The sequence below is a fragment of the Epinephelus fuscoguttatus genome, linkage group LG1, assembly GCF_011397635.1.
Source record: "Epinephelus fuscoguttatus linkage group LG1, E.fuscoguttatus.final_Chr_v1".
Lineage (NCBI taxonomy): Eukaryota > Metazoa > Chordata > Actinopteri > Perciformes > Serranidae > Epinephelus > Epinephelus fuscoguttatus.
In genome coordinates, this window is record NC_064752.1 from 3,162,643 (window position 1) to 3,180,627 (window position 17,985).

Genomic DNA, 17,985 nt, shown 5'->3' on the forward strand with positions numbered 1-17,985 from the left:
GTCCTTCCCCTTTCAACCCGTTTCTATTGGTAGCAGATTTCTTCTCTTTGTTCCGTCTCAGCTATAATTTACCACCAGTATCTCCGGAGCTGCTCACATTTTATTTTTTAAAAAACACGTGAACCTGAGGGACTCTCATGCTACAATCCCTCGTGTTTCCATATAAAGTGATCCATTACACATATACTGGGTAATACAACCATTTGAGTGTGTGTGTGTGTGTGTGCTCCATACAATATAATCCATTACACATGTGCTAGGTAATACAATCCTTTAAATGTGCGTGTGTGTGTCTTCTTCTCCTGTTCATGAACCCCTTTTGGTGCAGTAGGCAATAAATCAAGTGGATGTGCTCCCCTCTTCATCCAGTGCTTAGTGTGGTGTTTGAGCTTACACACGTGTTATTATTCTTAGTAGAGTATATCACATCTTAACGTCATATATGACATATATATGTGTATGTCTAACAGTTCCCTGAAAGTTCAGAACAGTATATAATGAAGTCTGTTAAAAGTTCAAAGCACCATATGAGAAAATCTGCTATGCATTCGCAGTAAATCTGAGGAGGCCCCGTGTTAGTTCACAGCTGAGATGTCACTGAGAGTTTACAACTTAGAAGTCACCAAGAGTTCACAGCTAGGATGTCACTGAGAGTTCACATTTATGTCTACCCATTACCTTTAAATGCAGTATCTATTCTTTAAAACAGTCTAAATATCTACTTTAATAGCAGTTTACACACAAACATGATTATGCAATTAATTCAGACCGGATACAATATAAGCCGGATAAAAATTACACTACACTGTCCAATGGCTGTTGAGATATTTTATTATAACCACTGATATCAACCTCACGGTGGCGCTTGGAGAAGAGTCAGATGATCGTTAAAGTCTGTGCGACGCATTGTCTAAGAGCCATTGATATCTGTGAGCAGTGTCATATGAATCCATCCAACAGTTGTTGAGATGTTTGAGAGGAAATCAGAGGAGCTGATTAAAATTCACTGCAGCATGTGGACAAAAGGAGGAGAAGCAGGAAAGAGGAGAGCAATGAGAAGTCAAATGCTGTATTTTGTTTTAAAGCAGTTTCCTGAAGTTGTGTTGAAGCAGCAGCAGGATGGAAACACAGAGCAGGAAGTCAGGAGGAGAGGCTGCAGGGCGGTGGGGAGGTGGGGGGAGGGGCGTGGTGATGAAGACGAGATGGATCCTGCATCATATCTGTGGCTAACTGATCGTCTGTCTTTATCCCACCTCACTAAATTTTTATTGAATAAAATGTTTTACAGTGTTGAACTAATGGGGGGGGGGGGGGGTGAGAGATGTGACTGAGTCGTGTTATTGCGTTAGTGAGTTAGCAGTTAGCTCGTCAGCTACAGCACTTCACCAATGAGCCCTGTGACGACCTCACATCTAAAGGAGCAACTTCTTTTATCACTGTTGAAGTCACGTCTGTGTCATCTTCACATTATAACAAATAACGTGCTGTGATAGAAGCAGATTGGACAAAAAGTGCACTCTAATGATCTTTACACACATAAGCCTCTAGTTTCGCAGACTGGGCGAGGCGGGGGCGCAGTGCACCTGTGCTTCGCCAACTGGGTGTGGCCAGGTGGATTTTGCAAGTTTGGCACACCGTGCGCCTGGCGCAGCTACTCCTCTTTCCCACCTCCGTCCCTCCTACCTGCGCAAGTCAGAAAGAGGGAGGAGAGAAGGCGTGGAGTGGGTTTTACACACATCACACCAATCAAATGAGCCCCTCTCCTCGCCCTTAAATGCGCCGTACGAAGGCGTAATGAGAGTTTACTCAATTCGCCATGGCAGAAGAGAGCAGCAGCGTCAGACGGCCAAACTTCTCCCAGGAGGAAACTGATGTTTTGGTCCGGGAGGTCCAAGCTCGCAGTGTCTGAATATACTGAACTGCGAGCAGACCTCCACGGGCTGATGATGCAAAGGTAGCCTGGGAGGAGGTCACCACAATTGTAAATCAATGTTGCGTTTCTCTCGTGCGTGCGCTCTCTCTTTCTCTCTCACAGTCTCACTCTGTTTCTTTTCTTTTGACTTTTCTAAGATGACAGATGCTGAATATATACTCCCTATCTGATGCTGTGGCTGTTTGTGGTTGGCTGAGAGGGATGTGAACTCATTAGTTTGCAGCTGTGTTAATCAAATCAGGTTGGGTTTCCATTACGCGTGCCAAACGTGCTAAACGGTGCCAATCCCCTTTGATCTGACATCAGATGTGACGGGACAGTCGATATAGAGATACATTTATGTGCTGATTGCAGATAGTTGCATTGAATAGTGGTTTTTGGGTATTTATTGCATCGTTAATGTGCCTGATATTCTGGAAACCTGCCTGTGAGGTTTTGGTGACGTGTGCGCACTGTCCGCCGGTCAGCCAAACTTTGGCTTACACCGGCTGCGCTCCGCCTGCGCTGACAGTAGACCTGGTTTCAGCTGGCGAGCTTTTAGTGCACCTTCGGCGAAGCCTTTTGGCACGAAACTGTCACTGCGCCAAGCTGGATCTGTGGACACCTCCCCCTGCTGCGCCGCCACACCCATCTCAGCGCACCTCGGTCTGCCAAACTACCAAACTGAGCGCGCCTCAGGTTGCGCTGCTCGAAACTAGCTCTGTTCGCCACCCTGCGCCATGCTGGGAAACTAGAGCCCTAAGAATGAAACAAACAAAGAAAGGAACCAAAATCTGGAATATTCATTAACAACCTGAGTTTAAACCTTTCTCAACAAGGTCAACACACATTTTCCTGTTTTGTGCGTCTCACCAAAAATCTAAGGTTTGCAGTCACACAGTCATCAATTAACCTCTAACAGACAAGTGTGAAAGGGGGAGGGGGGGGGGTGACATGCAGCTCTGCCACTAAGCCACCGACGCCCCTAACCTCTGATTTTTAAAAAAATATTTTGGAGATACGTTTTGGTTATTTTTTGATTTGATTTTTTTTGGTGAAGTTGCCTTTCAAATTTTGACAACAATTTTTGGAAATACATTTTGGCTTTTTTTTTCTTTTTTTTTTCAAATTATTTTATAAAGAAAATGTGCCTTTCAAATTTTGGTGAGTTTACAAATGTTGGCATTAATTTTTTGGAAAAAAAAAAAATAAATAAATAAATTAAAAAAGGTGATTCTCAAAGAAAAGTTCAAACCCACACTTTGTTTTTCTTTCTTTTGCTTATTTTTTCATTTCCAGAAACACTTTTTTAGAGGAACGCTTTTCTCAGGAAAAACAAAAAACATGACCAGATCTTAAATTAGTGATATTTCATCAAAATACATTCATTTTCCTTTAAAATTCAGCCAAAACTAAACCATTGCAAGACAAGAGTGAAAAATGGAGGCTCTCTTTAACTCCAGGAGTTCATCTTCAACTTTTAATTTTCAAACATCAAAGTTTTAAAAATCTAATAACTCATTTATGGGGGAGGGAGGGACATCAGAGTCTCTCAGGGAGGATCAAGGAAAAATATTTGTAGCTTCAGGGAGGGTCAGAATAAAAACACCTACTGCCCTCCTCTGATAAATAAAGAACAGTCCCTGACCTTAACCAACTAAATGCCTCACCCTGACCCTGACCCACAGCCGACTGTATCCTGAGCCCTGAAACCAAGGCTGACCCTCACACAGGCCGATGGAAACGTCAGGAGCAGCCAGGATGTCCTCACTTTATAATAATGTCCTCACTCTGTTACCAAAATACATTTTTTTGTCCCCACCATGTATCATACACACACACACACACACACACACACACACAGTCTCTTTAATAAGCACTGCAAATGTTTTCACAGCTAATCAGAATGTGACGTCTTAAACTGCCTCCTTACTGTGTATTTGTCATGTGACTGTATTAAAATGTATTGGTGAAGCGTGCAATGACGCTGTCGCCATGGTGATGCTGTCGGGGCAGCGAGACTCATCTGATTAGTCTGTTTTTCTTTCTGCTTCTCATTCGGTTCCCGTCACTCAGGCCTGCTGCTAATCTGCTAACTGTGTACATTCCGGTGCTCACGGCCCGGCGGGGAGCCGAGGATTTATTTCCTTTTCCATTCAATTAATCAATTTAATCAGGATCCACAGTCACCATGTTAATGACTGAGGCACATATTAACGAGGAGGAAGCTCCTCTCTGTGTGTGTGTGTGTGTGTGGTTGACTCAGCTGAGAGATGCTTGAGTTTTGACGGGTTTTATTATGAACAGAGGCAGTTAGTCACAGGCGACAGCAGCCATTACGCACAGTGGATGACTGTACGGCGCCCTATAAGGCCGAGCAGGAAGAAGTCACATCATAACTTTCACACAGTCTCTTCTGCTCCGTGTCTGAGGGCGTGAGAGATTTGGAACAGCTCAAGTGCTGAAAAGAGTTTCATCAGGACGGATGCAAAGAGAAGTGAAGTGTAGGAAATCTCCGGTGTGTGTGGCGGCGTGGGCGGGGCCTGAGAATACAGACGCAGACAGACAGGTGAAGAAGTAGTTATGAAACAAATTATTAAAGGAGAGAAAGATCAGCTCGCTCTCGTCCCAGCTCGTCAGATACCGCCATTTTGTCAGAGGCCTTTCACATTTTCATGACATGCTAGGTATCCTCCTGCGTCTGATGTTGACAGTCCGGATGCCGTGTCAATTTACGCTTGTTACAAATACACTTCCATTTTCACAGAAGTGTTCAGATTCTGCTCGTGTTAACATTTTAAGCTGTGACTAAGAGAGCATGAAAACACGCGTGACCTGTGTATGACGTCTTCTGCTCTGATGATCCACTCGGAGCTGAACTCCACTCGGAGCTGGTAGGTGGCGCTAGCAGCCAGATTAATTCACCTCCTGGAAAACTCTTTGTAGCTCTGTGATAAACAGCAAAGCACAGCGGTGATGAGTCTCGCGCTCTGTCTCATGGAAAATCCTCCGTAACTCTCAAAATGACTCTGTTTACATGTTTTAAGAAACAAATTGTAAAAACAGTGAAGTGATGCAGTGGATTTTAAATTTGTGCAAATGAAAGCAACTATAGAAAAAACATTATATCTCCCTGTTTAACAACATTTAATGGAGCGACAGTAAAACCTACCTGGACAAACAGCAAAGGACAAAGGTGTTGAGTGACCTCGTGTGGACGACCTGCTCAGGCTCTGTCTGGAAACATCATGCTAGTGTGAGCTAACAGCACACTGACAGTGTTTACTGCTCGCAAGAATAATAATAACCAATATTTAAATGAATGAAAACATGGCGAACTTAATGACAGGAAATGAAGTCACAAGCAGATACAGACAGCTCGACCTCTGTCTGCCTTCTGAGTAAGTAACTTTATATTTGTCCACGGACGTCGACAGGTCGGTTAGCTCGTGTAAAATCCTCCATAGCTCTGAAAATGATTCACAGTCCTCTGCTGTTTCCTGCTTCAGGCAGATACTGAGCTCCTTCAAACTGAATGCCATCTCAACGTAAAGCCTCTCAGCAGAGACATGTGAGACACAAAGTGAACAGACAGAGGTCACATGACGACTCTCTTATCACTTTTAGCTGGATTTAACCTCGCCCTCATTAACGCTGTCACACACACAATAAAGTGAAGTCAAATTAACAGTAAACAACAAACACAACTGTCCTCCCCAAACCTACCAGCTCACCCTCCACAAACTAAAGTCAGAAACAAAAAGACATTTACTAAACCCTGCTCCCTGGGAATGGCACAAACAGGAGAAAATGGCAGCCCAGCCCTGCAGCTTTAAAGTTAATTACAAACCTCTAAAAGTAGATTACGCTCCCAAAGCCACTGAGGCTGAGCGCCCAACAAAACCTCACCGCTTTCACTCAGAAACAGTCGAGGTTTGGAGGCTGACGACACAACACTGTTGCCGTCAGACAGTCTGATGGAAACAGGGATTTCAGACTGCAGACGGTGATGGACGAGCCAATCAGCAGCTGATACTCCTCAGGCCAAACCTGTGACTACGGCCAATCAGAAACAGACACCTGTAGTTTAAAGGACAAATCAGAAGACACACTCTCAGCTGAAACACAGAGATAATTAGACACATATCAACATACAGCCAGAGGTGCCACAGAAAAACTGATCAGTATCAGGTAATCTTATAATAATAATAATGATAATAAACTCTACTCATACAAGAAGTGCAGCACAAAGCACTTATCAATAAGGACATTATAAGCTCTGAGTGCTCCACACGAACACAGACAGAATGGACATAAAACAGTCGGCTGAAATAAAGACGTGAATCAGTTTCTCTGCATCTTTTTCTTTCAGAAATAATCGTACCTTAGAGATGTTTCTGTCTCTGAGGTGGAAACGTGTTTTTGTCACCTTGTTAATGTGGGACTTGAAGCTGAGATCTGAATCAAGGATCACACCAAGACTCGTCACCTCCGATTCAGTCAGGAAGTTAATTTCCTCAGATTATTAAACTGCATTTCTCTTTTTGTTGTAGCAAGATTTCAGTTCATTTAACTTTTAAAATATCATGCATTTATTTATTGCTAAAAGACAGGTAGTGATGGAGTTCATGGCTGCGGCATCGTTTGGTTCAGCACAGATAAACAGTTGCGTGTCGTCTGCGTCCAAAACAGAGCTCATGTTTCTCAGACATGTGATCTCCAAGACTGACGTAAAACTTCCTCCCTTTAGTTTATGTTTTGAACCAGCTGAACACACAGTCAGTCTTTAGAAGGAGGTTGGTTTTTCTGACTAAGATGTCACGGTCAGTCGTGCCAAATGCTGCGCTTAACTCTCAGAGGACAAGATGTTTTTTATTGTTGCAAGAAACTTCTCTTATTATAACAAAGTTTTTCTCATTTTATGACGATGTTTTTTAATGTCATGTTTTATTTCGTCATAACATGGTGTCTTGTCACAATAAGAAACGTTTCTTGTTAAAACTTTAAGATATGTTGTAAAACGTGAAAAACATCTCGTTACAACAACAAAGTTTTAATGATATTACTGATGTTTTCTTTTGTCTTGGCAGTTCCACACTAGCTGTAAGTAATTAGTATGAAGGTGGAGAATGTCCAGTTACTGGTTGCTCTAACTGGTTTTGGAAAGAATGCAAACACAGGAACCAACGCAGGTGACACCAATCTGATATCAGACGTTTACTTTCATGTTAGACAGAGGTTAACTTTCAGTCGGAGTGAAATCACGTTGACAACATTTTAAATGTTTAACACCGTTCATGTTTTCTGGGCGTTAACATTTTGACGTTTTACAGACGTTGGGTTTGTTCTCCAAACTTCATGACTGAATGTCGTTATTCTACATCAAGATGACGTTAGCATGAGACGTTTGGAAGACGTTGGATTGTAGTCACTGAACACAACTTAAAACCAACAAAATGAAAACGCCATCTGTCGTCTGCATTTTGTGTCAAATTGATGTTGGCATTCGACGTTGTTCAATGATGTCGCAGCTAAACTCAAATATCAATGTTTACTGACGTCGGTGGCCAGCTGGGTTACGCCTCCAGGACAGAAATAATTCTGATGAATATCAACTTTAAATAAATATTTTAATCAGCATCCAGTTTCAAATCAGTTCAAAAGATCAGGTTGTCACATGACGGCTGGCGCTTCCTGTAAATAAAGTTTCTCTCAGTGTTCCTGAGAAGTTTGAGCTTCACTGTGCAGTTTGTTTTCACATCCATCCTCCACCTCGTCACGTCCTCCCTGTGACCTCGTCACATGTCCACGTTTGGTCATGGACTTTCCACGTCCACATATGACGTCCAAGGTACCCTGGGTGTGTTGGTTGTTGACGTTCTGGGACGCCGTGTCAACTTCAGCCTGTTACATGCATTGTCTGTTTTCAAAATACACTTCTGTTTTCACAGGAAATGTACAGTTTGATACAGTCTCTTTCAAAATAAAAGCACTACATCGGTACAACACTGCCAACAAGGTTTTTTTTTCCCTTCAACAACAAACACACATGAGGTTACGTTTAGGGCAAAAGAGCAGGCTTTGGTTTTACAATCTCACAGGAAGTGAACACCGACCTCCTACTCTGACTCTCGCCCTCTTAAGTTACGATGTTGTATCGTCGTGTTTCCCCCTGATGTGTCGACGTGACAGGACGGCAGAAGTCACTGCTCAAGCGCCTTCAGAGTGAGACCTGGATGTTAATCTCAGTTTAACCCCTGAACGTACCTGCAGGATTTATGACATCACTTCCAGTTTGGAGCCAGTCTCGGTGAACAACATGAAGCCTGCAGGTCACAAACACTAAGAGACATTTTGTGTCACAATCTTTACATATTCAGATATTTTGTGTTTTGACACGAGGTGCAGATATTCAGTTGTTTTTCAAACTTCAGACACAAATGATTATATACAGCAGAGTGTCTTTATGTGTGGTGAAAGGTGTCTACAGGGGATCTTTAGACTCATCTGCCAGGGCGGAGGGCGTACATCAGATAAGACAAAGGCTGCAGCACAGCATGTGTGGAGGAAAGGAAGGACGAGAGGCAGGAGAAAAGGAAACCAATGAGCCGCAGAAGTCAGACGCTGTTTTTTTAAAAGCAGTTTCCTGCAGTAACGTAATGAACCAACAGCAGCAGGATGGAAACACAGAGCAGGAAGGCAGAAGGAGAGGCGGTGGGGGTGTCGGGCAACGAGGAGTCAAGGCCAAAAAAAAAAAAAAAAAAACTGCATCGTATCCATGGCAACGGCGCGTAGATGCGATCAGTGTTTCCTCAGAGGTTTTTATGACGAGCTCAGGGAGCTAACAGGGCCCCCTAAAGGCCGGATAATGAACTGCAGCATGTGGCTGCTGTGAGGGGACGGAGGAGAAGGATGAGGAGGAGGAGGAAGATGGAGGAGGAGGAGGAGGAGGAGGAGGAGGAGGCAGCACATGAATAAACTGCTCTCAGCTATCTGTGACCAAATACAACCCCAGTTTGATCCAGTCTGATCCCAGGGAGCCACACGGGAAGTTTCCTGTTGTTGTTGGGTCATTACTGAATGTTAGAGGCGTCTGCAGACACACATGTGGAGTCTGGGGACAAACAGGAGTCCATGAGAGGAGACGCACAGAGGAGGATGAGACAGAGGAGACGGGACTCATCACACAAACACAGTGACAGAGACGCTGTCCTTCCTCAGTATCTGTCCCTCTGTCTGTCCTCACAGGGGGTTTGTTTTGGACGGTTTACAGTGTCATTATTCAGACGGAGACTAATGTGGGGACATTTTAAGTAATCACCTGACCCGCAGCGTACAATGACATCAAGGTTGGCCGATGGTTTATTGACAGCCGAGTGTGACAGCAGAGCAGAGGAGCAAAGGTCTGCCGGGGACTGATAAGAAAACCAGAGGGACGAGGCAGAGAGACGGAGACACAGAGAGAGAGAGAGAGAGATGAGGAGGACATACAAACATCAACAACTCTCACTCCTTCTCTCTTCTCTTCTCTTCTCTTCTGCAGAAAATAACCTGCTCCTGTTTTCTCTCTGGTACTTCTAATTTTGAACATTCAGCTCTCCTCATCCTTCTCTCCTCTCCTCTCTTCTCTCCTCTTTGTAAGTCTGATGTTTAAGGCTGTCAGCCAAGAACAAGACAAGAAGAACGACAGTATCAGTTGTTTCAGCAGGTTCCCCAAAACTTGTTTACACTCACGTGACAGCGCCCTCTGGTGGCCGTATGAATCATGACAGGTGACGTCGTTCTAACCACCTGCTTATTTTGATCTTTAATGTACATTTGACTGACATGTTCATTCTGGGTGAATATTTGTTCACTGTATAAACCACAGGAGACAGACTTTGATTTAAAGTGTCCTGACACTGATCACGTCTCAGTTGCTGGAAGGACAGTGTGACAGATTCAGGAGGATATAATCTAATCATTGTGTTTCCTTCAGAGTATAATCAGCTGAAAATCAGAATCTTTGTGTAGTCGTTCCCTCAGAATGAGCTGTTTATATCTCCACAGGGAGCAGGTCCTCGTCTACAGAGATCACCATGTTGCACCTCCATGTTTCTACAGTAGCCAGAGTGAACAAACCAAACACTGACTCGAGATAGAGACATTCATGTGTTCACGTCGGCCACCGTAGTCAGAAGCCCCTCAGTGATGAGCAGCATCGGAAAATGATGATTTTGTTTTTTTAAACCTGAAACTGCTTTATTCAGTGTTTCCACTGGTTTCTGATCATTGATTAGACGTGTCAGGTATAAAACAGGATCAGGCTCCACCTCATCATCTGTGTCGCCAATTTCCTGTTTCCAAACTGTTGGTAAGCATGGGTCAAAGTTTCTCCATCAAGTCTGTTTTTATACATCTCAACTTTTGCATGTGAAGTGGCGTGCGCCTCTTTCAGGCCTTGCTTTGTGCGTACGCAGTGTTTGTAAATGAGACCACTGATTTGTTTGTTTAGGAGAGGAGGAGCCCTCTGTGGAAAATTCAGCTCCTGATGAAAGATGTGCACACGCAGGAGATGCTGGGTGAGCAGCTCGTCTGTGACATACGTCTGAGAAACAGTGATTTGTAACGTGTTTCTACTGATCTCACCTGCTGCGTGTGTTCTGGAGAGGAAGAGACGTCTGTGTTTCCTGGTAAAAACCTCCAGAACAACAAAGACTGAAGGAATTTAACCAGGAGAAGTTTCAGCTGGTTGTAATCTGCAGCCCTCACTGAGAGACGACACTAAAGCCCCCTAAATCTGACACGCTGGACTTTAACCCTTTAAAAACAGGGAGATTGTTGTTTCAATGATTCTGTTTAAACTGATCTAAAATAAGCACCATAATATCCAGCGCATTCATTCTGTCTCCTCATCATCACGAGCACATCCCAAAACTAAATAATGTCAGTAGTTCAAATAACTTTGTCTTTGTTTGTACATCTAAAAATCTTTTGGATCAAAACGTGTTGTATTTTTATCATGTCCAATGTTTGCATTTGTTAATGACACAGTTTCAGTGCGTTTATTAATTCTTATGATTTATTGAGTAACATCACCTCTTAGCTGAGCAGATTTAGTGCTTTAGTTTAAAGGGTTAAAGACGTGTGATATTCATGTTCTTCGGCTCATACGCAGCAGCTCTCGTGCTCTCCAAATGTTTCTTTTTTGACCTGTCAGATGCAGTCAGTACCACCACACACAGCTCTCCTCATTTATAAATCATCCCAGTGACAGAGAGTGTCAGAGGGTCGGCTGAGTTCAGGACCCGGGGACTTAATCACCTGCTCGGGCTGATCTTCAGCTGCAGGGGACAGGACGTATGTGGACTTTTGTACGCGCTCATAGTCAGAACCAGAGAGACCTCTCGTCCCGATCTCTCCACCAGCTGTGACACCTCTTCAAAGACCTGAGTGAATTATTGAAGACGCGGCGGTGGCTGGCAGTCCTCCTGACCGCTGCGAAGGCGAGAAGACAGATGGCGTTTCCATTTAAATGATTGACCCGACGTTGCTCCTGGCATTTTGAATCCCATTTGCACCACCAGGCTGAAATCCTTTTGGATTTGAGAAGCCGTGAGTCATTCTATAACCAGGCACAAGGCTGCCACTCATCACTTCTGTGGAGTAAAGCTTGTTTCCTTCATGACACATTTTTAATACGTTTCATATGCTAAATGAGGAAGCACATTCACCTGGCTCTGAGCTGTTAGCGAGGAGGAGCAGCAGGGATTTGTGTCAGCCGGTCATGTAGGTTTTGATGGGCCGTGTGTGTCGCTGTGCTCGGCATACAATAAGAGGCTCAGTGTGAAGTGGACACAGTGTGGGAGTGATGGATGTGTGGAAGCACGCGCTGATGAATATGATCAGAAAACCATAATAGAAAAGGAATGAAGTAAGAGAAGGAGGGTGACATGTGCAGGAGATGTGTGGGAGGCCAGATATTTTTCTTCTCCTTCTCCTCAGAGTCGGCCTGCCGCCTTGGGGAGGGAGAAAGATTAGAGGGCTGTTTGGAGTTTGCCTTTTTGTTGTGGCGCTGAATCGTCACCGTGGCCAAATACAAGCCTTCGGCTGACTCAGGCTGTTAGTGTGATGCGGCTTTTATCCCCAAACTATCCCAGGTTATCAACTGGGCTTTCTGGTAGCACACAGGGAGCCTGGGGAGGGTCTGGTTGATCGTGGGTGGCGATAACATCCAGTGTCAATTTTTTACTTTTTTCTCAAGCATAGCCGGCGGCTGCTGGAACCAAAGACTGACTCAGATTGGCCTTTGTAGATAATCTGTTTGAGGATGTCCTTAGCGCTGTGTAATTGATCGGCTCTGGGTCACAGTACCATTTGAAATCCCTCCAAGTCCTTTCAAATCCTTTAAACAGAAACCAGCTATCTGCCAAAATAATCAACATCAATATACAATAACTGAGTTTCTGGCCACCGTCAGTCAGCAGAGCTCCTTCCAAGGTCTGGGCACAGTTTCAAGACGAGCCGGGAACTGTTGAGAGGACATGAACTGATTTACTGAGGCTTTTTACACTTTAGCTCAGTTCACATTATAGCATCTTGAAAATTAAATATTCTCACTAATCAGGTCCGTTACCTTTCAAATGGAATATCAAAAATGCTTTCTGTAAAGACTCATTTCTTTATTCCTGTCTGCTTTCAGGTGTTTTTATGCAGCTGTTACAGACGGTGACAAATGACCAGGGATACAAATCAGTCAGTGCACATGTTGCAGAGTAAAGACTGCAGCTAGTGTTTACTGCACTCTGATCTTTAAACCAAATAATTATTCCATTCTTACACTGTAACTGTAACTGTAACTGTAACTGCGGTTGGGAACTCATAGCTCAAAATATTAAGAAAAATAATTATTAATTATGTTAAATAAATTAGGGCTGTCAAGCAATTAAAAAATATAATCCAATGAATTACACGTTCTGTGATTAATTAATTTAAATTAATCTCATACATCAACTGTTGTCAGGTGTGTCGTAGTGAAGCTGCTGGATGTTGGACACAGGTGTCCCCCTGTCCTCGACCACCCAAACTGTCTGCAGTCCATTCTGTGAGGGAGTCAGTGAGTCGGTCACAGGTAGACTGACTCAGTCTGAACACCTGGTCCAGGCTGGCTGCTAGCGTTAGCATCAGAGGCTGTGCTAGCTCTGACCTGAAGTCTTTGTGTTGAGGTGATATTTCAGACTGAAGTTCACGGGGCCGAGCAGCGTCATCTCGTCTGCCTCCATCATGTGACAAAGACACTGAGGCCCTCAGGGACACACCAGGTCAAAGGGCACCAGAGAACACCATTAATCAGTGTTCATGTTTTTAATGCGTTATCTTTTTCTGTGATTAATCAATCAACATTAATGACTATAACGATATAATAACTTTATTTGTACAGAACTTATCTAAACAAGGTCACAACGTGCTTTACAAAATAACAACAATAAGAATACAATCATTTAAAACCAGTGAGCACAGAGGCAACAACAGAACCAAAGAAACAAATCACAAAGGTACAAATGAGGCATTAAAAGGAATAAACATGTTTTAAGCAGTGATTTAAAAACAGGTAATGTGTTAGCAAGCCTCATTGCCTCAGGCAGAGATTCCAGAGCCTCGGGGCCTCGATCACTTTTAGTCATCAGCCTTGACCTTGGGACGACTAGTGAGGGTAGGCTGGAGGATCTCAGGTCACGACTTGGAGCGTAGGTCGTCACACGCTCAGCTGTATAACTGAAGGTTAAACCATGCTGAGCTTTAAAAGTCAATAAAAAAAATCTTAAAATCAGTTCTGAAGTTAACTGGCAGCCGATGGAGGGAGGTGAGGATTGGGGTGATGGGGTGGACCTGAGTTAAACTCTGTGCGTTGCTCAAGGACTCCTTGACGGGCAGAATGTGCCTTGAAACCAGATCGTCCAGGTTCAGCCACCTGGCTGAGGAGTGTAAACTGCAGATAACCAAGATGTCCGCTCAGTGCAGAGCTATGATCCAGGTGGACTTTATCCATATTGATGTTGCACTAATAGAGTATTCATTACTCATTAGCAGCAGTCAAGCTGTCAAATCCATGATTTCACCTTTGCTTCAGTAACAAGCCGGAGACAAAGCAAAGCCCTTGTTTAACAGCAGCGCTGCGAGATAAAATCTTTGCTATAAATCAGAAGCTCACAGAACATTTCTTACAGTGTCATCACCTAAAACTGGTTTGACAGCACAGGGAAGTTTTACAGTATGTGGGACGAACTCAAACACTGAGAAACTGTTTTTGTTTCAGATTTATCAAGTTCAAAATAAATAAAAGTGACATTTTCAGGAATGTTTCAGCATGTTCAAGAGGCATGTCCCAGTCCTGCTTTGATCTAACCGTCCTGTGTCTTCGATGTTCTCTCTCCAGATCGAGGACATGCAGTGGCCCCGAGGGGAGCAGGACATCCCCAGCTCCGTGTGCAGCCTTCCCTGTAAAACCGGAGAGAGGAAGAAGGTGGTGAAGGGCATGCCCTGCTGCTGGCACTGCGAGCCCTGCGACGGCTACCAGTACCAGCACGACGAGTTCACCTGCAAGCTCTGCTCCTACAACATGAGGCCCAACGCCAACCGCACAGCCTGCCAGCCTATACCCATCATCAAACTGGAATGGCACTCCCCCTGGGCCGTGATTCCCGTTTTCCTGGCAATGCTCGGCATCATCGCTACAATCTTCGTCATGGCTACCTTCATACGGTACAACGACACACCGATCGTCCGGGCGTCTGGCCGAGAGCTGAGTTATGTCCTCCTGACTGGGATATTTTTATGTTACATCATCACATTCCTCATGATCGCCAAGCCAGATGTTGGCGTGTGCTCGTTCAGGAGGATCTTCCTGGGCCTGGGGATGTGCATCAGCTACGCCGCCCTCCTCACCAAAACCAACCGCATCTACCGAATCTTCGAGCAGGGCAAGAAGTCAGTGACGGCACCCCGGCTGATCAGCCCCACCTCACAGCTGGCAATCACCTCCAGCCTCATCTCGGTGCAGCTGCTTGGCGTGTTCATCTGGTTCGTGGTGGATCCGCCAAACACCATCATAGACTATGACGAGCAGAAGACCTTCAACCCAGATCTGGCACGAGGAGTGTTGAAATGTGACATCACGGATCTTCAGATCATCTGTTCGTTGGGTTACAGTATCTTATTGATGGTGACGTGTACTGTTTACGCCATAAAGACCCGCGGGGTCCCGGAGAATTTTAACGAGGCCAAGCCCATCGGGTTCACCATGTACACCACCTGCATCGTATGGCTCGCTTTTATACCCATCTTCTTTGGCACAGCGCAGTCAGCAGAGAAGGTAAGAGCCAATGGATGGATGGATGGATGATTGTACGATGGATGGATGGATGGATGGATGGATGGATGGACGGACGATGGATGATTGTACGATGGATGGATGGATGGATGGATGGATGGATGGATGATTGTATGATGGATGGATGGATGGATGATTGTACGATGGATGGATGGATGGATGGATGGATGATTGTATGATGGATGGATGGATGAGCTGCAGGATGGATGGATGGATGGATGGATGGATGAGCTGCAGGATGGATGGATGGATGGATGATTGTACGATGGATGGATGGATGGAAGGATGGATGATTGTATGATGGATGGATGGATGGATGGAAGGATGGATGGATGGATGATTGTATGATGGATGATTGTATGATGGATGGATGGATGGAAGGATGGATGGATGGATGATTGTATGATGGATGGATGGATGGATGATTGTACGATGGATGGATGGATGGATGATGGATGGATGGATGGATGGATGGATGGATGATTGTACGATGGATGGATGGATGGATGGATGGATGGATGGATGGATGATTGTATGATGGATGGATGGATGGATGATTGTACGATGGATGGATGGATGGATGATTGTACGATGGATGGATGGATGGATGGATGAACTGCAGGATGGATGGATGGATGGATGATTGTACGATGGATGGATGGATGGATGAGCTGCAGGATGGATGGATGGATGGATGAGCTGCAGGATGGATGGATGGATGGATGGATGGATGGATGATTGTATGATGGATGGATGGATGGATGATTGTACGATGGATGGTTACGTCATGTTTGCATGAAACTGTATGTGCTACAAACCCTCCTCACTGGAGCTGCAGTGATTGGTTGACTGAAAAAACAATCAAACTGCCACGACTTTGATTCTCGCTTAATCGACAAAAATCTTGTGATGTGATACGTGTTGAGAAAGGTTTGGGGGTTTTCTGCTGGCTTGAGAGGAATTCTGTGTTTCAGTGTTTTGCTTTTAGACACCAGTCTGTGATTACGTTGATGGTTTGACCACAGAGGACCTTGTGATTTGTTTCCTGTTTGCAGTTTTGGTGTCTGAGTCACAGATTCTCAGTCCTGAGCTTTTGTTTCTAATAATGCATCAGATCAGTGAAGACAAGCCGTGAAAATAAAGATGCCTGTTGGGACACCAGAACAGCTCAGTATGATCATCTTCAGTCATAACCATGAGCACTGCATCAACAGTCTCAGTGAAGAAAATACAGGAAAAAATAAATTAAAAGTTAAAACACTGTGCAGGAGAGGTTAGAAGCCAAACATGGCTTATGGAGATACTGCGCTGCAGCGAGTAAGAGCCCCACAGCGGTGAGCACGGAGGCCGAGGGCACAGGCCCAGATGAGATCTTAGAAGCAAATATTCAAATGTGAACTTTGAAGGTCGAAGTGGAGACGGGTTCCAGGTGAGCAGCAGGTGAACATAAGTCAGTTGGTCCAAACTGAGAGTTGAGGCCGTCTCAGACACAGTTTGAGCTGCGCTCTCCGCTGAGTCAGTGAACTCAGTGCAGCTACAACACCAGCTCACCGAGCGCTGCACTCGTGCTGTAGGTTGTTGTTAGTCATTAATACAGCCAGTTGCTTCTGCTGAGTGAAGTTTGTTTAAGTCGTCTTGCTGTCACCAGCATCAATGCAGAACTGGCTCAGCGGCTGTCATATGATGACCTCATCAACGACCTTACAGCCAGGTACAGGACACGTGTGTGTTATTTGAACAATAATGGTAACATTGATAATGATAATACTCTTACTTTATTGAAGATGACTGTGTGTGTGTGTGTGTGTGTTTGCTTGTTCTATAATTCAACAGTCTCCGCACCAGTGCTAGCCGTAGCTAGAGGCATTGTGTTTTCAGGTTGTCCATCTGTCCATCCCTTTCTCATGAACATGACGTCTGAAGAACACCTTAAGGGAATTTTTTTCAATTTGGCACAAACGTCCACTTAGACTGGAGAATAAATTAAGTAGGATTTTGGTGGTCAAAGGTCAGTGTGACCTCACAAAACTTGTTTTTAGCCATAACTCAAGAATTCATTCACTAATTATGACAAAACTTAACACGAATGTCTGACAGGATAAAATAATGAAGGGATGATGTGGCTCTGTTCGCGTCAGGGTTTTGTTCACAGTGAGGGTAGAATGGAGCGTGAGATGGACGGTGGTTTGGTGCAGTGTCTGCAGTGATGTGGGCGCTGTGCCGGACTGTCATGGTTCAGGGGGAGCTGAGCCAGAAGGTGAAACTGTTTTCCTGGTCCATCTCCGTCGCCCGAGAACCAGGCCCAGATATGCTGATGAAAATGGATGGAATGAAGTGATGACATGTTATGTCCAAAAGGTCAAAGGTCAGCTTGACTGTGACATCATCATGTTTTAACGTCATATCTCAGGAACAGAAGGGGAGACATTTGGTCAGATACTGAATTGGTGACTCTAATCTTGAAACTGTGACACTGACACTGGACTGGTGGGCGGAGTCATACAACCACAGGGTGGACTGGTGGGCGGAGTCACACAACCACAGGGCTGTAATTCTAGTTATTCGTATTTTCATGTAGCGTTACACACAGATGTTTCAGCCACAGAAAATGACTTGATATAAAACATGTCCGTGTTTCCCTCTGTTTAGAAACAAGAGGATAAAGACACACTCTGTTTCACTGCACTTACAAATCACCAACAAA

General features: G+C 44.5%; 1 protein-coding gene and 1 pseudogene across 2 annotated transcripts in view; one reads left to right on the top strand and one right to left on the bottom strand.

Annotated features, from left to right (window-relative positions):
• LOC125894781 (nuclear factor 7, brain-like) overlaps positions 1-17,985 on the bottom strand; it is a 427,838-nt pseudogene that overhangs the window by 393,058 nt on the left and 16,795 nt on the right.
• Positions 1-17,985, top strand: part of LOC125894638 (metabotropic glutamate receptor 7) — a 410,460-nt gene that overhangs the window by 330,414 nt on the left and 62,061 nt on the right. For both annotated transcript variants that reach the window (XM_049586190.1, XM_049586197.1), the window contains exon 8: positions 14,328-15,263. In XM_049586190.1, coding sequence (XP_049442147.1) covers positions 14,328-15,263 — 936 coding nt within the window. The remainder of the gene's footprint in view (positions 1-14,327; positions 15,264-17,985) is intronic.